At 41.3% G+C, this 18,796-nt stretch overlaps 1 protein-coding gene across 6 annotated transcripts in view; it reads right to left on the minus strand.

Annotated features, from left to right (window-relative positions):
- Positions 1-18,796, minus strand: part of LOC142140662 (NACHT, LRR and PYD domains-containing protein 3-like) — a 141,818-nt gene that overhangs the window by 82,330 nt on the left and 40,692 nt on the right. For all 6 annotated transcript variants that reach the window (XM_075198421.1, XM_075198418.1, XM_075198417.1 and 3 more), the window contains exon 3: positions 15,572-15,670. In XM_075198421.1, coding sequence (XP_075054522.1) covers positions 15,572-15,670 — 99 coding nt within the window. The remainder of the gene's footprint in view (positions 1-15,571; positions 15,671-18,796) is intronic.

Genomic DNA, 18,796 nt, shown 5'->3' on the forward strand with positions numbered 1-18,796 from the left:
CCGATCTCCACGGGGAAATAACAGATCCTAAAACATCAAACAAACAGGGGGCGCTTCCATGGTGTGTTAACCAAGTTGAAAGATTTATTCTAAGGAATAAAATTGCACGTACCAGATAATCAAAGGTTTCAGGCATAGGTTACAGTATAGCTCACTTCTAGTCTGCATACACGGACATCATAATCGAAGCAGTTATAACACATTAGCAATCCAAAAACACCTCTATGCGTTTCATCTCAAGGACTTCGTCAGGAGTGTGGTTCTAAAGTCTTAGACTCACCTATTTCTAGGATAATCTTAATTGACATGACAGGTGGACGGAACAAGCATTCGTCCACCAGTTAACTAAACATATGCACATATAAGTTTTAAAGGATACAAAATCCTCTATGTCCTGTCGATATCTTTTTTTGGGGGAATATGTGCGATTGTCCCCTAATGGGTCTTTGATTTTTGTGTAATCCTAAAAAAGATGATGAAATCATAGGAGTATTCACTGCCTCAGAATCTGTGTTAACTTCGTCTAAAACTTCAAATCTATTAGTAACATCAACTGGACAATCTTTTCTATTTTTAGTTTGTCTCTGGTCCCGTTCGTACCTTCTTTTATAAGGTACAGTATTCCAATTAGAACCACACCTCCTTTATGAAGTCCTTGAGATAAAACGCGTAGATTGCTAATGTGTTATAACCGCTTCGATTATGATGTCCGTGTATGCAGACTAGAAGTGAGATATACTGTAACCTATGCCTGAAACCTTTGATTATCTGGTACGTGCAATTTTATTCCTTTGAATAAATCTTTTAACTTGGATAACACACCATGGAAGTGCCCCTGTTTGTTTGATGTTTTTATATATATATATATATATATATATATATATATATATATATATATATATATATATTTTGCCTAAGAACACAGCCATTAATAAAGAATGGTGCCAAAACATCCTCCAAGAGCAACTTCTCCCAACCATCCAAGAACTGTTTGGTGAAGTTTGGTGATGAACAATGCCTTTTCCAGCATAATGGAGCACTTTGCCATAAGGCAAAAGTGATAACTAAGTGGCTCGTGGGTTCAAAAAAAATCTAAATTTTGATTAGACAAGAATGGACGTCCATCAGTCAGTATGTGTCCCAGAAGTTGATTGACAGCATACCAGGGCGAATTGCAGAGGTCTTCAAAAAGAAGGGTCAACACTGCAAATATTGACTCTTTGCATAAACTTTATATAATTGTCAATATAAGCCCTTGACACTTACGAAATGCTTGTAAATTTACTTCAGTATACCATAGCAACATCTGACAAAAAGGGCTAAAAACACTGAAGCAGCAAACTTTGTGAAAACCAATACTGTAGTAATGTGCTAATTAATTATAAATGCTGAAGCATAAATAGGTTAAAAATAGGTTGAAAATATCCTTTAATTATTATAAATGATACCAAACAAACAACCAAGTTGTTAAAATCTTACTATAAGACAAATCAAAAACAAATAAAGCTATATGATATGCACATGGAACAGTTTGCAAAAAAATATGTGTAATTTTCATAATCAGTCTCAACCCATAGAAAGGAGGTTTAATGCCCACACAATACTTAATCTGTATGCTAAAACAATTAATAGATGTTAACTAATTTAAAAGTCACTTACTGCATGCAAAAGTCTCTTCCAAAAAAAGTCATAAATTCCTTTCCTAATTGTAGTGACCGATATAGTAACTGCTGTGATTCTTTCTTATTCTGTAGTAAAGGACTGACAATGTTCTCACTTTTTCTGTGACAGTATCGTATAACGGTCACAAGTGTATCTGCTCTGTGCATGGACTTGATGTGTGATAGATGCCGTTGGTGTTTACCATTTGATTGCTGGTTAGATGTTAGACAGCTGCTACAAGTATAGAAAGGGCCACCTGCTGTTTGCTCCATGCTCCGCTTGCTGTGCAGTTGGCAGTCAGTAGTTCTGCTGCTTGTTTCAGTGAAGGGGACTGTCCACAATTCGCTCCTGTACAGGAGCTTGGAATGTAGTGAAGAGCTAGTAACAATGCTGTTCGTTTCAGTTATAACTCTTCAAAATAGACTGCAAGTAGTTCACTGCTCTCACTGCTCCCTCCATATTACGTAGTGTGTAAAAATTAAGTGCTGGAGGTGCCACGCCCCCCCAGGATCCAACGCCCCAGGCTGCAGCCTGATCAGTCTATCGGTTGATCAGGCCCTGGTGACTACCATCCTCTTACCTCAACACTGATAAATATATAGGGCCTGATTCATTAGGGCTCATATTCTGAGAGCAACACGCGTCTGTTGATATTTCATTCTGCAACGGGTGATCTTCCATAGAAGATCTAAGTCATTCTTAAGGGTTTTTTAGGTTGCCAAGCCAGATCATTTGAAATATTAAGGGATCTTTGAGACTGAAGAAAATTGGAGAATTATACTTATCGTTAATTTACTTTCCTTGAAATACTCCATGGCAGCCCTCACAATGTGTTAATACCCTGCTCAGCTGATTATAGACAAGAAACATTTAGAACACCTGGGGGTAAATGTATCAATGCCCGGATTCTTCAACTCCGGCGAGATCGGCGTCTTCAGCGCTTAAATTTAAAGCGGCGCTGCCTTGTAAAGGGAAACTTCCCTTTACAAGGCAGCACCGCTTTAAATTTAAGCGCTGAAGACGCCGATCTCGCCGGAGTTTAGGAATCCGGGCATTGATACATTTACCCCCTGGAGGGTATATAAGGTGACTCTTCCGCCATATTGGTGTCTTTTCGTAACTTCCAAGCTGTCCTCTAAAAACGTCACTATAAAATCTAGGTGGAAAACATAGGGCTGCCTTTAAGTAGAGATGCTCACTGACCCCAATGTTTTGGTTTTGGTTTTGGACTTGTATTTTTTTAAAAATTGCTAAAATATGCTAAAATTACATATTTTTGCTCTTTTTTTGTTCCTACATTATTATTAACCTCAATACAACTTATTTCCAGTCATTCCAGTCAATTTTGATCACCTCACAGGTCACAATATGCTTTTCATATACTTTCAGTCAAATTCTGCATGGAGCTGGCTGGATGTAAACCGACAGAACGCAAAAACACACTGCAGTTTATATCACATCTAGAAAACATTGCCACACACCAGTGTCACAAACTCACAATAGAAAAGTTATACAAGATGGAATAGTCCTTGAGGCCTCCCATCTACCCTTATGTTGGATCTTAAAAAGGACATCCACACTTTAACAAACCAAGCACTTCAGCGGCAAGGGCTGCCACTTTTGTGGCTGAAGTGCTTGGTTTGTTTGGGCCCCCGCAAAACAAGGTAACAATGGTCTTAAGGCAGCTAACTCCACCATGATGCAACAAGAGACAGCTTAGAGCAATGATAGAAACACACAGCAGTGTGTCACATCTGGGAAACATTGGCATTGGCCGACAATATAATGGCATCAACAGTATTATTAGGATAACAATTGAAATGTGGACAGTATGTATTAGGTTGACAATTCAAATGTAAACAGTATTATCCCTAACTCTTACCCTGTCCCTATCCCTAACCCTCTCCCTAGAGCTATCCCTATACCTGTCCCTAGAGCTGTCCTTAACCATATTTCTATAATAAATAATACTGTCCACATTTGAATAATCTACTGAATCATACTGTCCACCATGTGCATTGTTGACCTAATAATACTGTTGACACCACAATTGTCGACTGTTACACATCTTCAGCATCATACTCACCTTCATTAGTGTGTACATCATCATCACAGACTATTAATTCATCTCCGCTGGAATCCGCCATTAGAGAAGTGTCAGTACTTCGATGTATTTGCCGATAAAGGCCTTCCTCGTGGAAGATGTAGTTCATTTTGATGTACATCATCTTTTACACATTTTTAGGAAGTAACCTCCTATGTCGATCACTGACAAGGTTCCCGGCTGTGCTAAAACTCTTTCTGAGTACAAACTGGAGGGTGGGCATCTTAGGTATTGCAAAGCAAGTTTGTACATAGGTTTCCAAATGGCTTGTTTTTCCTCCCAGTATGGAAAGGGACTGTGACATTTCGATTTCAATGAACTCTTGAAAATAATCCTCCACCATCCTTTGCATGTTAATAGTAGGATCGGATGGAGCTATGGCCGAGGTCACATTTTTTTTGGTAAAATTTTTCAAACCAGACCAGATGTCAAACTGTTATGGTCTGCTACCTGTGTCATCCCTGCTTCTCTTTGAAAAGTGCAATTTCTTACGAGCAGCAGCTGCTTGAGAGACTGAAGGAGGAGACGTTGTCAAGCCAAGGACCAGTTCAGCAGTCAACTTGCTGAACAAGAGCTCCTTGCAACTGTTCAGATCTCGGTCATTTGGAAGCAAAGAATCAATGTAGGTATTAAACCTAGGATCAAGCACAGTCGCCAAAACATAGTGATCCGACTTCAAGATTTTAATAACTCTTGGATGATTGTGAAGCGAATTAAGTGCTTGCGAAAATGCTTTCTTTCATCTCCTCCTTCAGTTTCTCAAACTGCTTTTTCCAAAGGTCGAATTAAGGGAATGACTTGGCTCAAGCTAGCAGACTCTGAACTCACAACACACGTCACAACTTCAAATAATTTCACACCTTGCACAGCACAGAAAGGATTCTCCACTGTGCAAGACTGAAATACATTCCCCCTCCTTTCCCAATGTCATGGCTAGTGCAATACGCTTGTATGGCTTTGCACTGTTCCTCCATCCTCTGAGGCATGTACAGGGTGGAAATCCACCTTGTTAACACCTCTTGCTTAAGTTGGTGGCAGGGCAAATTAAATTGTTCTTGGAGCTGCTGCAATCTCCTACATGCTGTGTCAGAATGCCGGAAATGTCCTGAAATTTTACGGGCCACCGAAAGCATCTCCTGCACCTCACAGTTATTTTTCAAGAAGCTCTGCACCACCAAGTTTATTGTGTGAGCAAAACAGGGAATGTGATGGAATTCACCCAGCTGTAATGCTCGCACAATATTGGTGGCGTTATCAGAAATAACATATCCTGGGGAGAGTCCAAGTGGTATAAGCCATGTATCAATGACAATCCTTAGTTTTCGTAACAAATTATCAGCTGTCTGCCTGTTAGTGAAGCAGGTGATGGAAAGAGTAGCCTGCCTGTGAGAAATATTGCGTAGTGGTGTACATGCTGCTGCTGTTCCTGCTTGTGAAGGCGAGTGACCAACCCAGTGGGCTGTCACAGTCATATAATCTTTTGTTGCCCACTAACACTTGTCCAGATATCTGTGGTTAAGTGTATAGTGAGTAGAACGGCATTTTTGAGCCCAATTAGTACATTTTTACGAACGTTCTGGTACAGTTGAAGAATAGCTTTTCTTGAAAAATGGTGTCGCAATGGAATTTTGTAACGGGGACACAAAACCTCAATTGACTGTGAAAAACCAGCTGCGTTTATAGTGGATATTGGACGCAGATCTAACATTAGCATAGTCGCCATGGCGTCTGTGATCCAGTTTGCTACTGGATGACTGCTGTCATATTTGCTTCCTCTAGCAAAAGATTGTTTCACAGTTAATTGTGGTAAAGTACTAGTGGTCTTCTTCTAGGGCTGCTTAAGGGAGGAAGATTCTCCCCCAGCAGCAGCAGCAGCAGCAGGACTACCGCTTAAGAATTCTTCTGAGGAATCCAGGATAGTGGGGGAGACATCTAGCCTTTCCAATTTGGATGCAGGACTAACTCCGATCGCTACTGAGGAGGACGGTGTTGCAGGTGTAGATTACAATCATCGGGATGTAGGTGAGAGAAGGGTCCTATCTGATGAACTGCTTGTAGTTATTTTCTTACCAAAACTTTCTGATTTTCCCAACACCTTGCCATGAACTTGCGTCAAATGCCGTAACATGGATGAGGTCCCTAGATGATTAAGGTCCCTCCCTCGACTTACTGTGGCTTTACATACTCTACAAATGGCTGCACAACTGTTGTCAGGATTTGGGTAGAAATAAATCCACATATAAAAAGTTACTTTTTTGGTCTTATGTCCAGGCATGACAATGGCCTTCTTCTTATCACGTGCCAGAACTGCTTCCACCGGTGCAGGACTTACATAAACATCATCATCCTCATCAACATCCTCATTAGCGCAGTAGTCGGCTACACAAATATTCCCCTCATCATGTTCCAATTCCAATGTGGCATCCTCAATTGGTGTATCACCGGCTACACTCGGGCTGTTCAGGCACACATCAGCAGAAATGCTGAAAGGGGCCTTCTTTATGGGTACACTAACAGAATGGGCAGGATTACACATACCACTCCGTGGATGGACTCTCCTCAGGGATTGGGGTCATTTCTGATTCTGAGCATACATTTTCCTCTAATGCCTTACTGTTTTCTTCCAGCTCGGCTTTTACATGTAACACGATTTGTGCACCACTTTTGGACTCCAAATTACTTGGTCTTGCTTGGTCACGAGTGACCTTACAAGAAGAAGCCTCAGTAACATTTTTACATCTCGCACTCATAGAGAAAGGGGAAGACCTCATTCTTTCTTTGCCACTGTGTGTGTAGAATGGCATGTTGGCAATATTTTTTTTATCAGCAGTTAACTTTTCCAGGATTACAGCTCTTTCTCTTTAACACGGTAAAAGGTACTTTTGGTTTGTTTTTTTTCCTGACTTCAAAAGACTATGTACTTTTACATAGGCTTCACCAGATGACATACAGGGATTACTACCACCAGGACTGGTGGCAGCAGCTGCTTGCTGCTCCTCCTCATCTGTGTACTGCTGTGAATCCATTTTGATAACACCGTACACTTTGTAGTGCAAATTCAGAAAAATACAGTGCAATGACTGCTATATTAGGATTTCAGCACTGAGAAATTCAGCTCATTTATAAGGGTGTATATCAGAATCTACACTTTGTAGTGCAAATTCAGAAAAATACAGTGCAGTGACTGCTATATTAGGATTACCACCCTCCTATTTCTATTCTATCACTTTGCCTGCTCTAGTCTATACTGTAACCAAACCCTTCTCTGTCCCTCTCTCAAATGGCACTAAATCACTGTGGAGGTGGGTATTTATTGATTCCAAAGCTCGCAAGATCCGAGATCGAACGATGTCACAATGACGTTTTTCCTCGTTTTGGAATCCGAATAGGCTGGAGAGTACCGAACCGATGGCTCGTTACCCTAAAGTTCGGGTGGGTTTGGTTTTATGGAAACCGAGCCCGCCCATTTCTACCTTTAAGTATTTCAAGTAAAGGAAATTAACGGCAAGTATAATTCTCCAATTTTCCTTTTCCTACTCCATGGCATCCCTCACAATAGGATGTACCAAAGAAGTATAAATAGTAGGGTGGGCAAAACAATCAACACACTGACAATGCTGAAATAAACATTTATTAAACAGTTTGTTGGAGAATTTTCCTCTCAAACTGCGTCAGCAGAAGCTGCAACGTCTAGCAAACAATGTTTAGTAAAAGTTTGAATAGATGACCACCCAGCTGCCTTGCAGATATCAGTTGCCAATGTCTGGGCTTTGCGTGCCCAGGAGGCAGCCACAGCCCTTGTTGAGTGTGCCTTTAACAGTTTCGGCACTTCCTTCCTTTGTAGGCCTGTGCAATCACTTCTTTGATCCATTTTGCCAACATAGGTTTTGAAGGGGCAAAGCCCCTGCAGGAACCTTCGGGAAGTACAAAGCGTTACTTTGTTTTTCTAATACCTTCTGTTCTGGCGATATAAGTAAATATTGCTCTGACCACGTCTAGAGTATGAAGTTCTTCTTTCTTATTAGTTGGATGCACACAGAGAGACGGTAGAACTGGGTCTTGATTGATATGGAAGAAAGAAACAACCTTTGGCAAATAATCCGGATTAGTCCTCAAGGCCACTTTATCCGTATAGATATTTAAGAAGAGTTCTTCCCACCACAGAGCATGTAGATTTTCTAATCAACAGGTTGAAGGGATTGCCACTACAAATAATACTTTCAAAGTGAGGCACTTAAGAGAAACGTCTTGTAGAGGCTTGAATGGATCCGAAGTTAAGGCATCCAAAACAATATTGAGATCGCAAGCTGCTAAAAACGGTTTTATTTTTGGCCATAACCTATTTACTGCCTGACAAAACTGAAAAATAGGACTCTGAGATGCCAGCTTGACATCAAGAAGAATGCTAAGGGCAGATGTACTGTACTTTCAATGTAGAGATAGCTAATACTTCATTGAATCCATCTTTAAGGAACTATAAAATAAATTGGAAAACTGGCAGACATAGGATCCCTTGTCCTACTTTTTGCCCATGACATAAACCTTTTCCAGACTCTGTAATAAATGATAAAAGAATTCTTCTTCCTTGCTTGAATTAATATATTGACCACTTCATCAGAAATACCTTTGAGCTTTAATAGTGACCGCTCAATCTGCAAGCCATCAAAGAAAGAGAGTCCAGGTTCGGGTGAAGAACTGGACCTTGATGTATAAGATCTGGTCTGCACAGCAGAGGCCATGGTAGTTACAGAAGCATTCTCCAGGCCATTGCAAACCAAGGACGATGAGGCCAAAATGGGAGGATTGCTATCACTTTCACATCCTCCTTCTTGACTTTAATCAGTAGCCGAGCAATGACGGGAAAAGGCTGGACTGCATGACTAACTGCTCTCATTTCTAGAACATTTCCCTGGAGAGGTCTCTCTTCTAGGCAGGTGCATTGTATTATCATTGCATGCATATGAGTGCCACAACTTTCAGAACTGTAATCTGTTGTAAGGATCATCCATGTTGGCTCTGACAGAGCCACACCTTGATTCCCTTGACTTGGATGCTACTACCAACTAAGAGATTCTTTTGCGGATCTTCAAAGGTTGAGTATGAAGTCTAGCGACCTTAATGTGTAATCCTATTTTGCAAGTAGGATTGACTGAAGGCTCCTCATATGCCACCATGCACCAAGAGAGGATGCCTATGGTTGAGGAAAACATTTGCTGAGACCCTAGTTTGAGTTTGAACATGATGTGCCAGAGACTGTATTTTGATCAGTCTCTCCTAAGAGAGGCATAACTTTCAGTATCTATTTGAACACCTAGAAATTGAAGTTGCTGTGAGGATACCAAATGACACAATGACACTTTGGCACATTGACCTGTCAACCATGTTGTTGAAGGAAGATGACTACTTAGATTTAAAACTTCGAGCCATCTCTTCTGACTTTTCCGCAACCAAGATTTCATCTAGATATGGCCATAGGGCTATGCCTAGCTTTCTGAGTGTGGTTATGAGAACTACTATGACCTTGGTAAAGGTTCTTGGGGATGTGGACAGGCCGAAAGTGAACTGAAAGTGCCATCCCTGGACACAGAATCTTAGGAATCGCTGTTGCTGAATTGCAAAAGAAATGTGAAAATATGCATCCTATTGAGGTCGAGTAATAGAGAGGGAGTAAGTCTCCCCTCTCTATTATTCTAAGCATAGAGTTGACGACTACATCTGGAAGCGTTTTGCTTGTACAAAACAATTAAGGGCCCGTTAATCTAGTACGGTCCTGAAGACTCCTGACACCTTTTGGACCAGGAACAATTTTGAGTAAAACCCCATGCCTTTATGTCTTTCTGGGACAGGGAACAATAGCTTCTGCCTCCACCAGGTTCTGGAGGTCGTCTTCTAGAGCCCGCTGCTCTAGCGGGGACTCTAGACTTCGGGATGTGACAAACTTGTTCCCTTGAGGCCAAGTGTCAAACTCTATCTTGTAGCCCCTGGTGACTATTTCCTGAACCCACCAATCCTAGGTGATCATTTTCAAACCTCTGCAAAGTGCGCAATTCTGCCACCAACTGGAATCAGCGGAGATTGGATCTGCTGACAGTCTTGTTTTAAAGGATTGAAAGGACTGCCTTGCCATGCTGTGAAGATACGTGGTTCCCAAATCACTCAGACTCAGGTATTAGAGGAAAAATAGAAGGATGATTTATTCTGCAGAACAGGATTAAATACCACATGGCCCCTTAACGATAGCAGGTCCAACAAGTAAGGAAATCAGTTCAAATAAATCCAGTGGGATAGGTACAGCACGGTCCCCTTAACAATGCAGGTCTAACAAGTGAGGAAATCCGTTCAAATAAATCTAGTGAGATAGGTTCCACAGCACATCTCTGGAAGAGCATCACCTCTTGGCCAAAGTCAGTTACATGCATGTCCAGCTCCCAGGGTAGCCTCTTTAATCACCTCATAATCTCATAATCCCACTTTGAGAACTGCCTGCCCAAGCGAATTGCAAAAGGTCTTGAATAGTGGGCTTCTCACACTATCCAGCCCCCTCCCCAGGTGTCTTCCCTCAGGTGACCCCTGCTGGGCCCAGCTCCTGGCTCTCTGTAGAGTTCACTAGTGGACAATAGGGAGTAAACAGAATTAACAATAGTAGTTTAATTCACTCAAATCCTGAGTGTTTCCTGTGGATGTTAAATTTAAACACTGAAGTACTTTTCCAAGGAGAGGTTACAGTTCCATCACTGATATTTCCTGATAGCAACATGGCTAAAAAGTGCAGTTCAGGTTTGGATTAGATTAAAGGTTTGTAACACTGTTTCCATACACCATGCCCGTTGTTTTACACATGCTATCAAGATGTCTGGAATATTGCCTCCCAGGCTTATAGGAACGTGCTTCCTTGAATTGCTAGGAGAAATTAGAGAAACGTCTTCCTCTCCTATTTTATGGTAGGACTAATGGCTGATCTTTGCATCCGATCATCGAGCCTCTCGCCAAACAAAAAATGACCTTCAAACGGAAGTGTAACCACAGGGTATTTCCATTGCCGATCTGCGGCCAACGGACGTAGCTAAAGTGCCCCTCTTGCCACTACCGCTGAAGCCATACTCTTGGAAGAGAAGACAATAGTATTGCGAAGACTCGCATAAGAAATCAATGCTTTTGCATAATTTATACAGACTTTAGTAGATACTGTCTACTGATTCGATTTTCAATGTCTGTATGCAATGTGCTAGACCACAGTCTAAGGGCTCTAGACACTGAGGCTATAGCTACACCTGAAATCTTTGTGTGTCTTATCCTGCTTGTCATTGGGTATTCTATATTTACAATTTCCTCTTTTTTCAACCTTGAATTGATGCATCTGTCAGCCAGTTAAATTTTACTCTTTTCCTCTTGCTTTACTTTTTTTTTCTCCAAGCTCCACGTTGGTCTCCCGAACACACTGAAACCGCCCGGGAGCACACTGTGCATGCACCTGCTCGGGAGCACCGCCGGAAAACAATGTCAGAAGCACAAACAAGTTTACGCTCCAGGATCCAGAACAGCACCAATAAGGGGATGACTCGCCATCAAAATTCCAGATCCTGCACAGGCCCTGCTGCTGCTATCCCATTGTAGGTCAGGAGGGCATCCGAGAAAAAGTCAGACCTAGATGAAGGTAAGCCCTGATCCAATAAAAACAACAAACACTACAATACGTTACTCGGCTGAGACAGGAGGAAAAAAAAGAAAAGACAACAATGTGGAGGATGAGTCACCTTATATTAGAGATGGGCGGTTCCGGTTCCCCGAGAACCGAACCCACCCGAACTTTGGGTATCCGAGTACCGAGCTGAGTAGCTCGGTACTCTCCCGCCCGCTCCGAATCCAAATCGAGGCCGAACGTCATTGTGACGTCGTCGGATCTCGTGGCTCGGTTCTCGTGATACTTCAACATTATAAATACACGCCTCCACAGCAATCCATCGCCATTTGACAGAGGGAGAGAGCAGGGTGTAGTCACAGGCTGATTAGAGCAGGGACAGAGAATACAATATTCTTATTCCAATTGCTGTAACAAAAATCACTAGAGAAGAGAGGAGGATAGAGGTTTATTTTATTTTTGTAATATTTGGCACTCCTCAGTGCTTTTGGGGTGTTCCCCATAATTGTGCATAAATATTCTGGCTGTCAAAAGTCATATCTGTCAGCAGTATCTACCAAATAATTTTTAGCACTCCTCAGTGCTTTTGGGGTGTCCCCCATAATTGTGCATAAATATTTCTGCCTGTCAAAAGTAATATTTGTCAGCAGTATCTTACCAAATAATTTTTACCACTACAAGTGCTTTGCGCTCAGAATGGATTCAAAGCAGTCCACATATGATCAGAATGAGCAACCAGGTTCTGTCACCAGTCCTGATGTTAGTGCTCCCAGTACGTCATCTGGGCAAGGCGATGTCAAACTACAGAGTGTTTCGAAATCAGTCCAAAAAACAAAATAATTTTTTTTTTTACTGTGTTGAAGCGAAAAAGAAGTGTTACTGAGCAAAAGTTAAGTGCCGATAAAAAAAAAATTGCCAACATGCCATTCTACACACGCAGTGGCAAAGAGAGAATGAGGCCTTCACCTTTAGCTATTAGTGGTAGATCCCAAAAAGTTACCGAGCCTACAATTGGTGCACAACTACTGTTACACGTCAAAGCCGAGCTGCAAGATAACAGTAAGGCATTAGAGGATAATGTTTGCTCTGATCCACAAATGACACCAATCCCTGTGGAGAGTCCATCCAACAGTGGTATGTCTAATCGTGAGCATTCTGTTAGTGTACCCATAAAGAAGGGCCCTTTCAGCAGTTCTGCTGATGTGTACCTGAACAGCCCGAGTGCAGCCGGTGATACACAAATTGAGGATGCTACTTTGGAAATAGAAGGGGGAGATTTGTGGAGGTAAAGAGGGCGCTAATGAGGATGTTGATGATTATGATGCAGAGAGATACCAAATTGCCTTTCTCAATTTCTATTTATATTCTAGATTATATAACGGCTGAATAGTTTTCTATTTTACTCCTAGTGGAGAGGGGATCTGATGCAGACAGATACCAAACTGCCTTTGTCCATTTCTTTGTATATTCGAATTTCTAGTTCTACAGCCTATGCAGGCTGCTTTTTTTTCTATTTTACTACAAGTGGATGGGGGGGTCTGATGCAGACAGATACAAACTGCCTTTGTCCATTTCTTTGTATATTCGAATTTCTAGTTCCACAGTCTGTGCAGGCTGCTTTGTTTATATTGAACTACAAGTGGAGGGCGGGGGGGCATAGATAGCCACCAAACTACCGTGGTCCATTTAATTTTACTTTCTAGTTCCACAGTCTGTGCAGGCTGCTTTTTTTAATATTCAACTACAAGTGGAGGGTGTAATATACACCCAAAAACGATGGCTACATTGCCAATAATCAAAGATGGAGGAGGTAGACAATCAGGTTTGTCTGTATAATTCGCAGACAAGTGTTTGAAGTAAGGATGGCCTACCAGGGATTAAACTGTTTTTTTCATAATTTATTAGCTTTAGAATTACCTCACTTATCTAAGAAACTGGTGGAGCACTAAATTAGGTTATTTTAGACCAAAAAAATTGTATTTTTTTCAAAAATAGCAAAACAAAACCAAACAAAATCAAAACACGCAAGGGCGGTTTTGCAAAAACAAAACCAAAACCAAAACACGAAGGTAATCCAGATCCAAAACCGAATACAAAACCAAAACACGGGGGTCAGTGACCATCTCTACCTTAGCTTTATAGGGTATTAACCCATTGTGATGGCTGCCATGGAGTAGGAAAAGGAAAAGAAGATTATTTTCAAGATCCAGTGGAATATTGTTTTTTTGGGGTTTATTTTTTTTAACTACTCCAGGACCTGGAATGTGATTTTTTTTGTACACCAACAGGACCTGTGGAATATTATGGTTTTCGTTATGGTTGTTTTCAAGTATTATTGGAGTAAAAGCTTATAAGAGTGGATCATTTACAGATGAAAACTTCAGATGGTTTTATTAGTTTTAATAGATATATGTGGTTTAAAAGAGGTGTTTATTTAGGGATTTTAATATTTTTATTAAAGTAATGTGTTTGTAACAACAGTTGTGTGTTTTCTTTACATTTTACTTTGTGGTACTATATGGCTCACGAAGCCCTGGTACTTGTGGTTCTTGAAGTGCCAGCATGCCCTGCCTGAAATGGGTGTGCTGGTGGTTATAGTGCTACAAGCACCAGCATGTCCAGACTGGTAATGACAGTCCGGGCTGGCTGGGCTTGTAGTTCCACAAAATTAAATGGTGGTTTACACTTTCCTCTCTTGTTACTTTGCTTTATTGTCCTACACCCACCGCCCCAGGGGTGTAGGAAAAGCCCTAGTGCTGAACAGCCAGGAGTTGGTTTGTCATTATGGCACACGGACCCCTGCTGCGTGCCCCCCTGCTATGGTGCCAACAACCCCGGCTGGTTGGCCTAGTGCTGTTTTTGTGAAATCGACACCGTGTCATGGTTTAGAAGGTTAGGATCCTAGATCTGCCTAACTTACCATTACTTCCAGCAAGGCACAAAGTCTAAAGGGCAGACGGTATTCACCAGGGACGGCCACAAGGTGGTTTGGTCTTAGTTGCGTCCGCACTGCGGCCCTTACTGGAAGTGTCAGGCGAGACCTATAGGGGAATGTAGAGAGGAGAGACTCTACAGATGACAGGTTACAACAGGAGTAATGAAGTGTCAGTTCTGTGGATCACAGGTTGACCACTGGGATAGTGGTGAAGTACACGAGGAAGTGTCAGCTCTGCAGACAACAGGTTATAGCAGGAGCAATGAACCCATGTCTAGTACCTAGCAGGTAACTTGAAAAACAGGCACTGAGTTGCAGGGGGAAGTGCCTTTTAAACTTTGGAGCCAAAATTTAGCAGCCAATCGGTGAGAGGCAGAGGACAAAAAGTGATAGAGTCTGTGCATGCGCAGAACCAAAAAGAAGATGCCGAGCGGCCAGACGGAGCGCGGCGGTCAGCATGGAGCACGTAAGTGTGCCAGGCTTCAGTTATAGAAACTGAAGGCCCGGCGTGTGACATAGAGTTAATGGGCCTGATTCATTAAGGATCTTAACTTGAGAAACTTCTTATTTCAGTCTCCTGGATAAAACCATGTTACAATGCAAGGGGTGCAAAGTAGTATTCTGTTTTACACATAAGTTAAATACTTGCTGTTTTTTCATGTAGCACACACATACTTGATAGCTTATTTGTACACTGAAATTTAAAGTTGATATTTGTGTGCTACATGAAAAAACAGCCAGTATTTAACACACCACTATCTACGTACCACCAAGAAGACATAATGCTATATTATCCGTGGGGCAGATCTGTAAGACCACCATGAAAGTTAGGCCAGGGGTCCGTACATTCAGTTACAGATGTGTTTCCTATTCATCAGTTAGTGTCCTTGTGTCCAAGATTGTGCAGTTTAGAACAAAGAAAGTGTGACAATGAATATTCTTACATTATATTTATTCTGTTCAAGTTTCTGCAGATAATTCCCAGCGTAGCATTGTCCATACCTTTCATCCATCTGGTGTGGGAAATCTGCGGATAAGAAACTGTTTGTGTATGCACCATGGCAGCCATAGTCAGATCTGGGTACAGAGGTTTACAGGATGCCGGGGTCCGTATAAGTGTTATAGAACATACTGTTTTGTGTGTCCAGTAATATATAGGACATCACTAGATTACTGGGCCTACTGGGAAAGGTTTTGTTGCTCACCTTGTTTTACAATATAATCTACTTACTGTAGTTCCTGCAGCTGACACTGGTTAAACAACCCGGATATACTGGATTCACCTTCATCTACATCTTCCTCTGTAACAGGAAATCTGCAATACTTGTACCTGCGGAATAAACAGAAACACATAAATATTTACTGTATAGAATTGAATGAAACCTTAAAGCATATACTAAGATAATATATCATGTAGACTCTGAAACCAATAATACATTGATGACGGTGACCAGTAATATTACATGTGATACAAAGATGAAATAATTTCAGCTGAAAGGAATCACAGCCGCAGCAATGGCACTGAAGAGGGATAAAGGAGAATGATCGCTAGGCGGCCGATGCAAGTGGCATGAAGTAAGGGGGAGCAGACAACGAAGTCCGTCCTATTTTATAACAGCTGAGCAGTGCAAGTAGCCACTCGGGGACAGGAGGAGGTGGGACAGGAGGCGGGACAAGGTGAGGGTAGTTAAAGGAGAGGGGGAAGCAAGTTTATTAAACATAGTTTTTCAATTTTGCGAGGACTCTGAACAACCCTCTAGACCTCCAAGGAATTTAAATTAACAGAGGATGCTCAAGAGCCTCACCCCTGGGGCTGCTAAATATGAATTCATAAAAATCAAAAGAAAGAGAAAGACATTTTAAATGATGAACTCTTAAAAAAAGAAAATCTAAAATCATTAATTTTATTTGACTAATTTAACATTGGGTGTCTTTTTAATGCTACAAAATAAATACATTAAACATAAAAAATAAAAAAATTATGAAGTGTGAACTAAAGTATAAATATTAGTGGAATTGTACTGCACTCAGATATGTCTAGATAGCAATTGTTAAGCAGAGATGTCTTGGGTAGGATACCTGCAAGTTAATGTATGTAACTAAATAATACTATCTAAGGTGGGACAAGGCAGAGGCACAATTGCTCGATTCAAGAACGTAATTTGGACTTTGTTTTTTTATGAGACAATGTTGACATTGATCTATTTTGTGCATAGACCAACATGCTCCGGAACCAGCCACCTTCTCCCATTGGCCGCGGTCCATCCCACCTCCCTCCATTCCACATTGTGTAGCCTCGTATTCATTGGCATCACATGGGACTTGCACCACTTGATAGGTGCCGTTCAATGTGTGAAGAATACACAGAGCGCAGCGCAGATGGAACCAGGAAAGGTGGCCAGTATATTGTGTGTGTGTGTGTGTGTGTGTGTGTGTGTGTGTGTGTGTGTGTATGTGTGTGTGTGTGTGTGTGTGTGTGCCAGTACATTGTGTGTGTATACCAGTAGATTGTGAAGAGTGGGTGTGCATGTACATTCTGAGGGGGCCAGTGGGTGTGTGGGGGGGGGCAGTATATTTATATAATGTGTGAGGGAAGGGTATCTTAACATAATGTGGAAGGTAGGCTATTAAATTAATAGTGGAGTGCAGGTGGGTGATAATTATTGGGTGGTATTTTATTTGTGAGGCGATGATGGGGCATTTAATTTAATAGTGGGGCCTATGAATTTAAGATGGGGTGAGTGGACGTTTAGTCTAATTCTGGGGTGGTTTGGGTGCTATTGATTGAATATGGGGCTGTTTGGAGAAAGTGAGGTCTATTTATTAAATGTGAATATTATATAATGCCGGGGATGGTTGTGGGAAATGATTAAATTTATTGCTGGGGCTGTTTGGATGGAGGGAAATAGGTTTATTTATTACATGTGTATGCTATAAATGTAATGTCAGGGCTGGTTGGAGAAAAAAGATCTATTTATCAAGTGTAAATACTATTATTTTAATTTTGGGGCTGGAGGAAAGGCTAATTATAAAAAAATGGGTGCAATACTGATTTAATGTCATGGTTGGTTGGAGTTTTCTAAATTTCATGTACCCATTTTTTCCAAATAGGGCTTCCAACACTCCAGGATCCAGACAAGCAGCAACTGATCTAAAGACACCAGCAGCCACAGGTGGTGAAAGAACAGGTAGGAGAGAGCAGGACAGTCTGTAAGCTGTCCTGAATCTGGTGGAGCAGTCCCGAATTTGCGTGACTTTCTCACTTAGTCAGGATTTGGTCCGACCACAAGGACAGTTGGGAGGTATGTCCCGCTTCACACTGTACTGCTTGTGAAGGCAGAGCTGCGGGCAGCGAACAATAGTTCACACATTATTGCATGTGTATTTGTCTAAAATGATAACTATGTTACAACATAGGTTTCCCCGTGTCTAAAGTGCCCCGGACCCACCACAGCCTTAATCCAGCTCTGGACCAAGGTGTCAGATTGACACCTAGTGCTCTATTCCTCCTACCAGTAGCACCGCTCATATTATTTGTTTTAGGCTAACCCTAAAACAATTAATAACCCTATTAGTATATAGTGGGAAGCAAAAACAAGCCCTTTTGCTGGCAAAACATCAGGTTTTTAAAGCTAAAAAAATTCCAAGGTGTATGCAAAATATATTTATGCTGCACATGTTAATTTATTATGCGATTAGACTCCTTTAAAGTAGAGATGCTCAGGCTCGGTTCCGAACCGAACACACCCAAACTAAGCATATCCGAGTACAGAGCCAAGCCGGCTCGGTACTGTAAGAGTAGAATTGTATGATTATTAATTTAATATCCATCATGTGCTAAGCTTTAGAAAATAATATACCATAGCCTTAAAAGAAATTAGCAAATATTTTACTAAGAATGAGAAGAGAAAAAGATTGAAGCCTTGAAACAATGTTACAACAATATGTTCTCAGAGAACATGAACAATCCTAGGACGCAAAGCTGAACGTAACGTTGTGTGTAAAGTAACAACCATACTGGTAGCAGAATGCCTGAGAGGATAAAAACATAAATAATAAAGATGCACAGTATGCATACTTAGCTTGTTGTTGTTTTCATAACTTGCTGTCTTATGATTGGTTGTTAAGCTTCTATAGCCCTAATATTCTACTTTATAAAAAAAGAGTCTGATTGGAACAGAATCAGAATTACTCAGCATTAAATAATACAGGTGTTGGGTTTTTCTGTTCACCAATAAACTGCAAATCAAGGAAGATCTGACTGACATTGAAGGTGATTGATAGAAGTATCTGTGAACCCCGATACCCCAACAGTACTTTCACGCTTTTTCGGAATCGAAAATGAGGCAAAACATCATTGCTGCGTCGCCGGTTCTCGCATGTTTTGAAATCAAAAAGTACCGCCCTCTACGGCAATTTAGCACCATTTGAAAGACGGACAGAGAAGGGGTAGCAC

The sequence above is a fragment of the Mixophyes fleayi genome, chromosome 2, assembly GCF_038048845.1.
Source record: "Mixophyes fleayi isolate aMixFle1 chromosome 2, aMixFle1.hap1, whole genome shotgun sequence".
NCBI lineage: Eukaryota > Metazoa > Chordata > Amphibia > Anura > Limnodynastidae > Mixophyes > Mixophyes fleayi.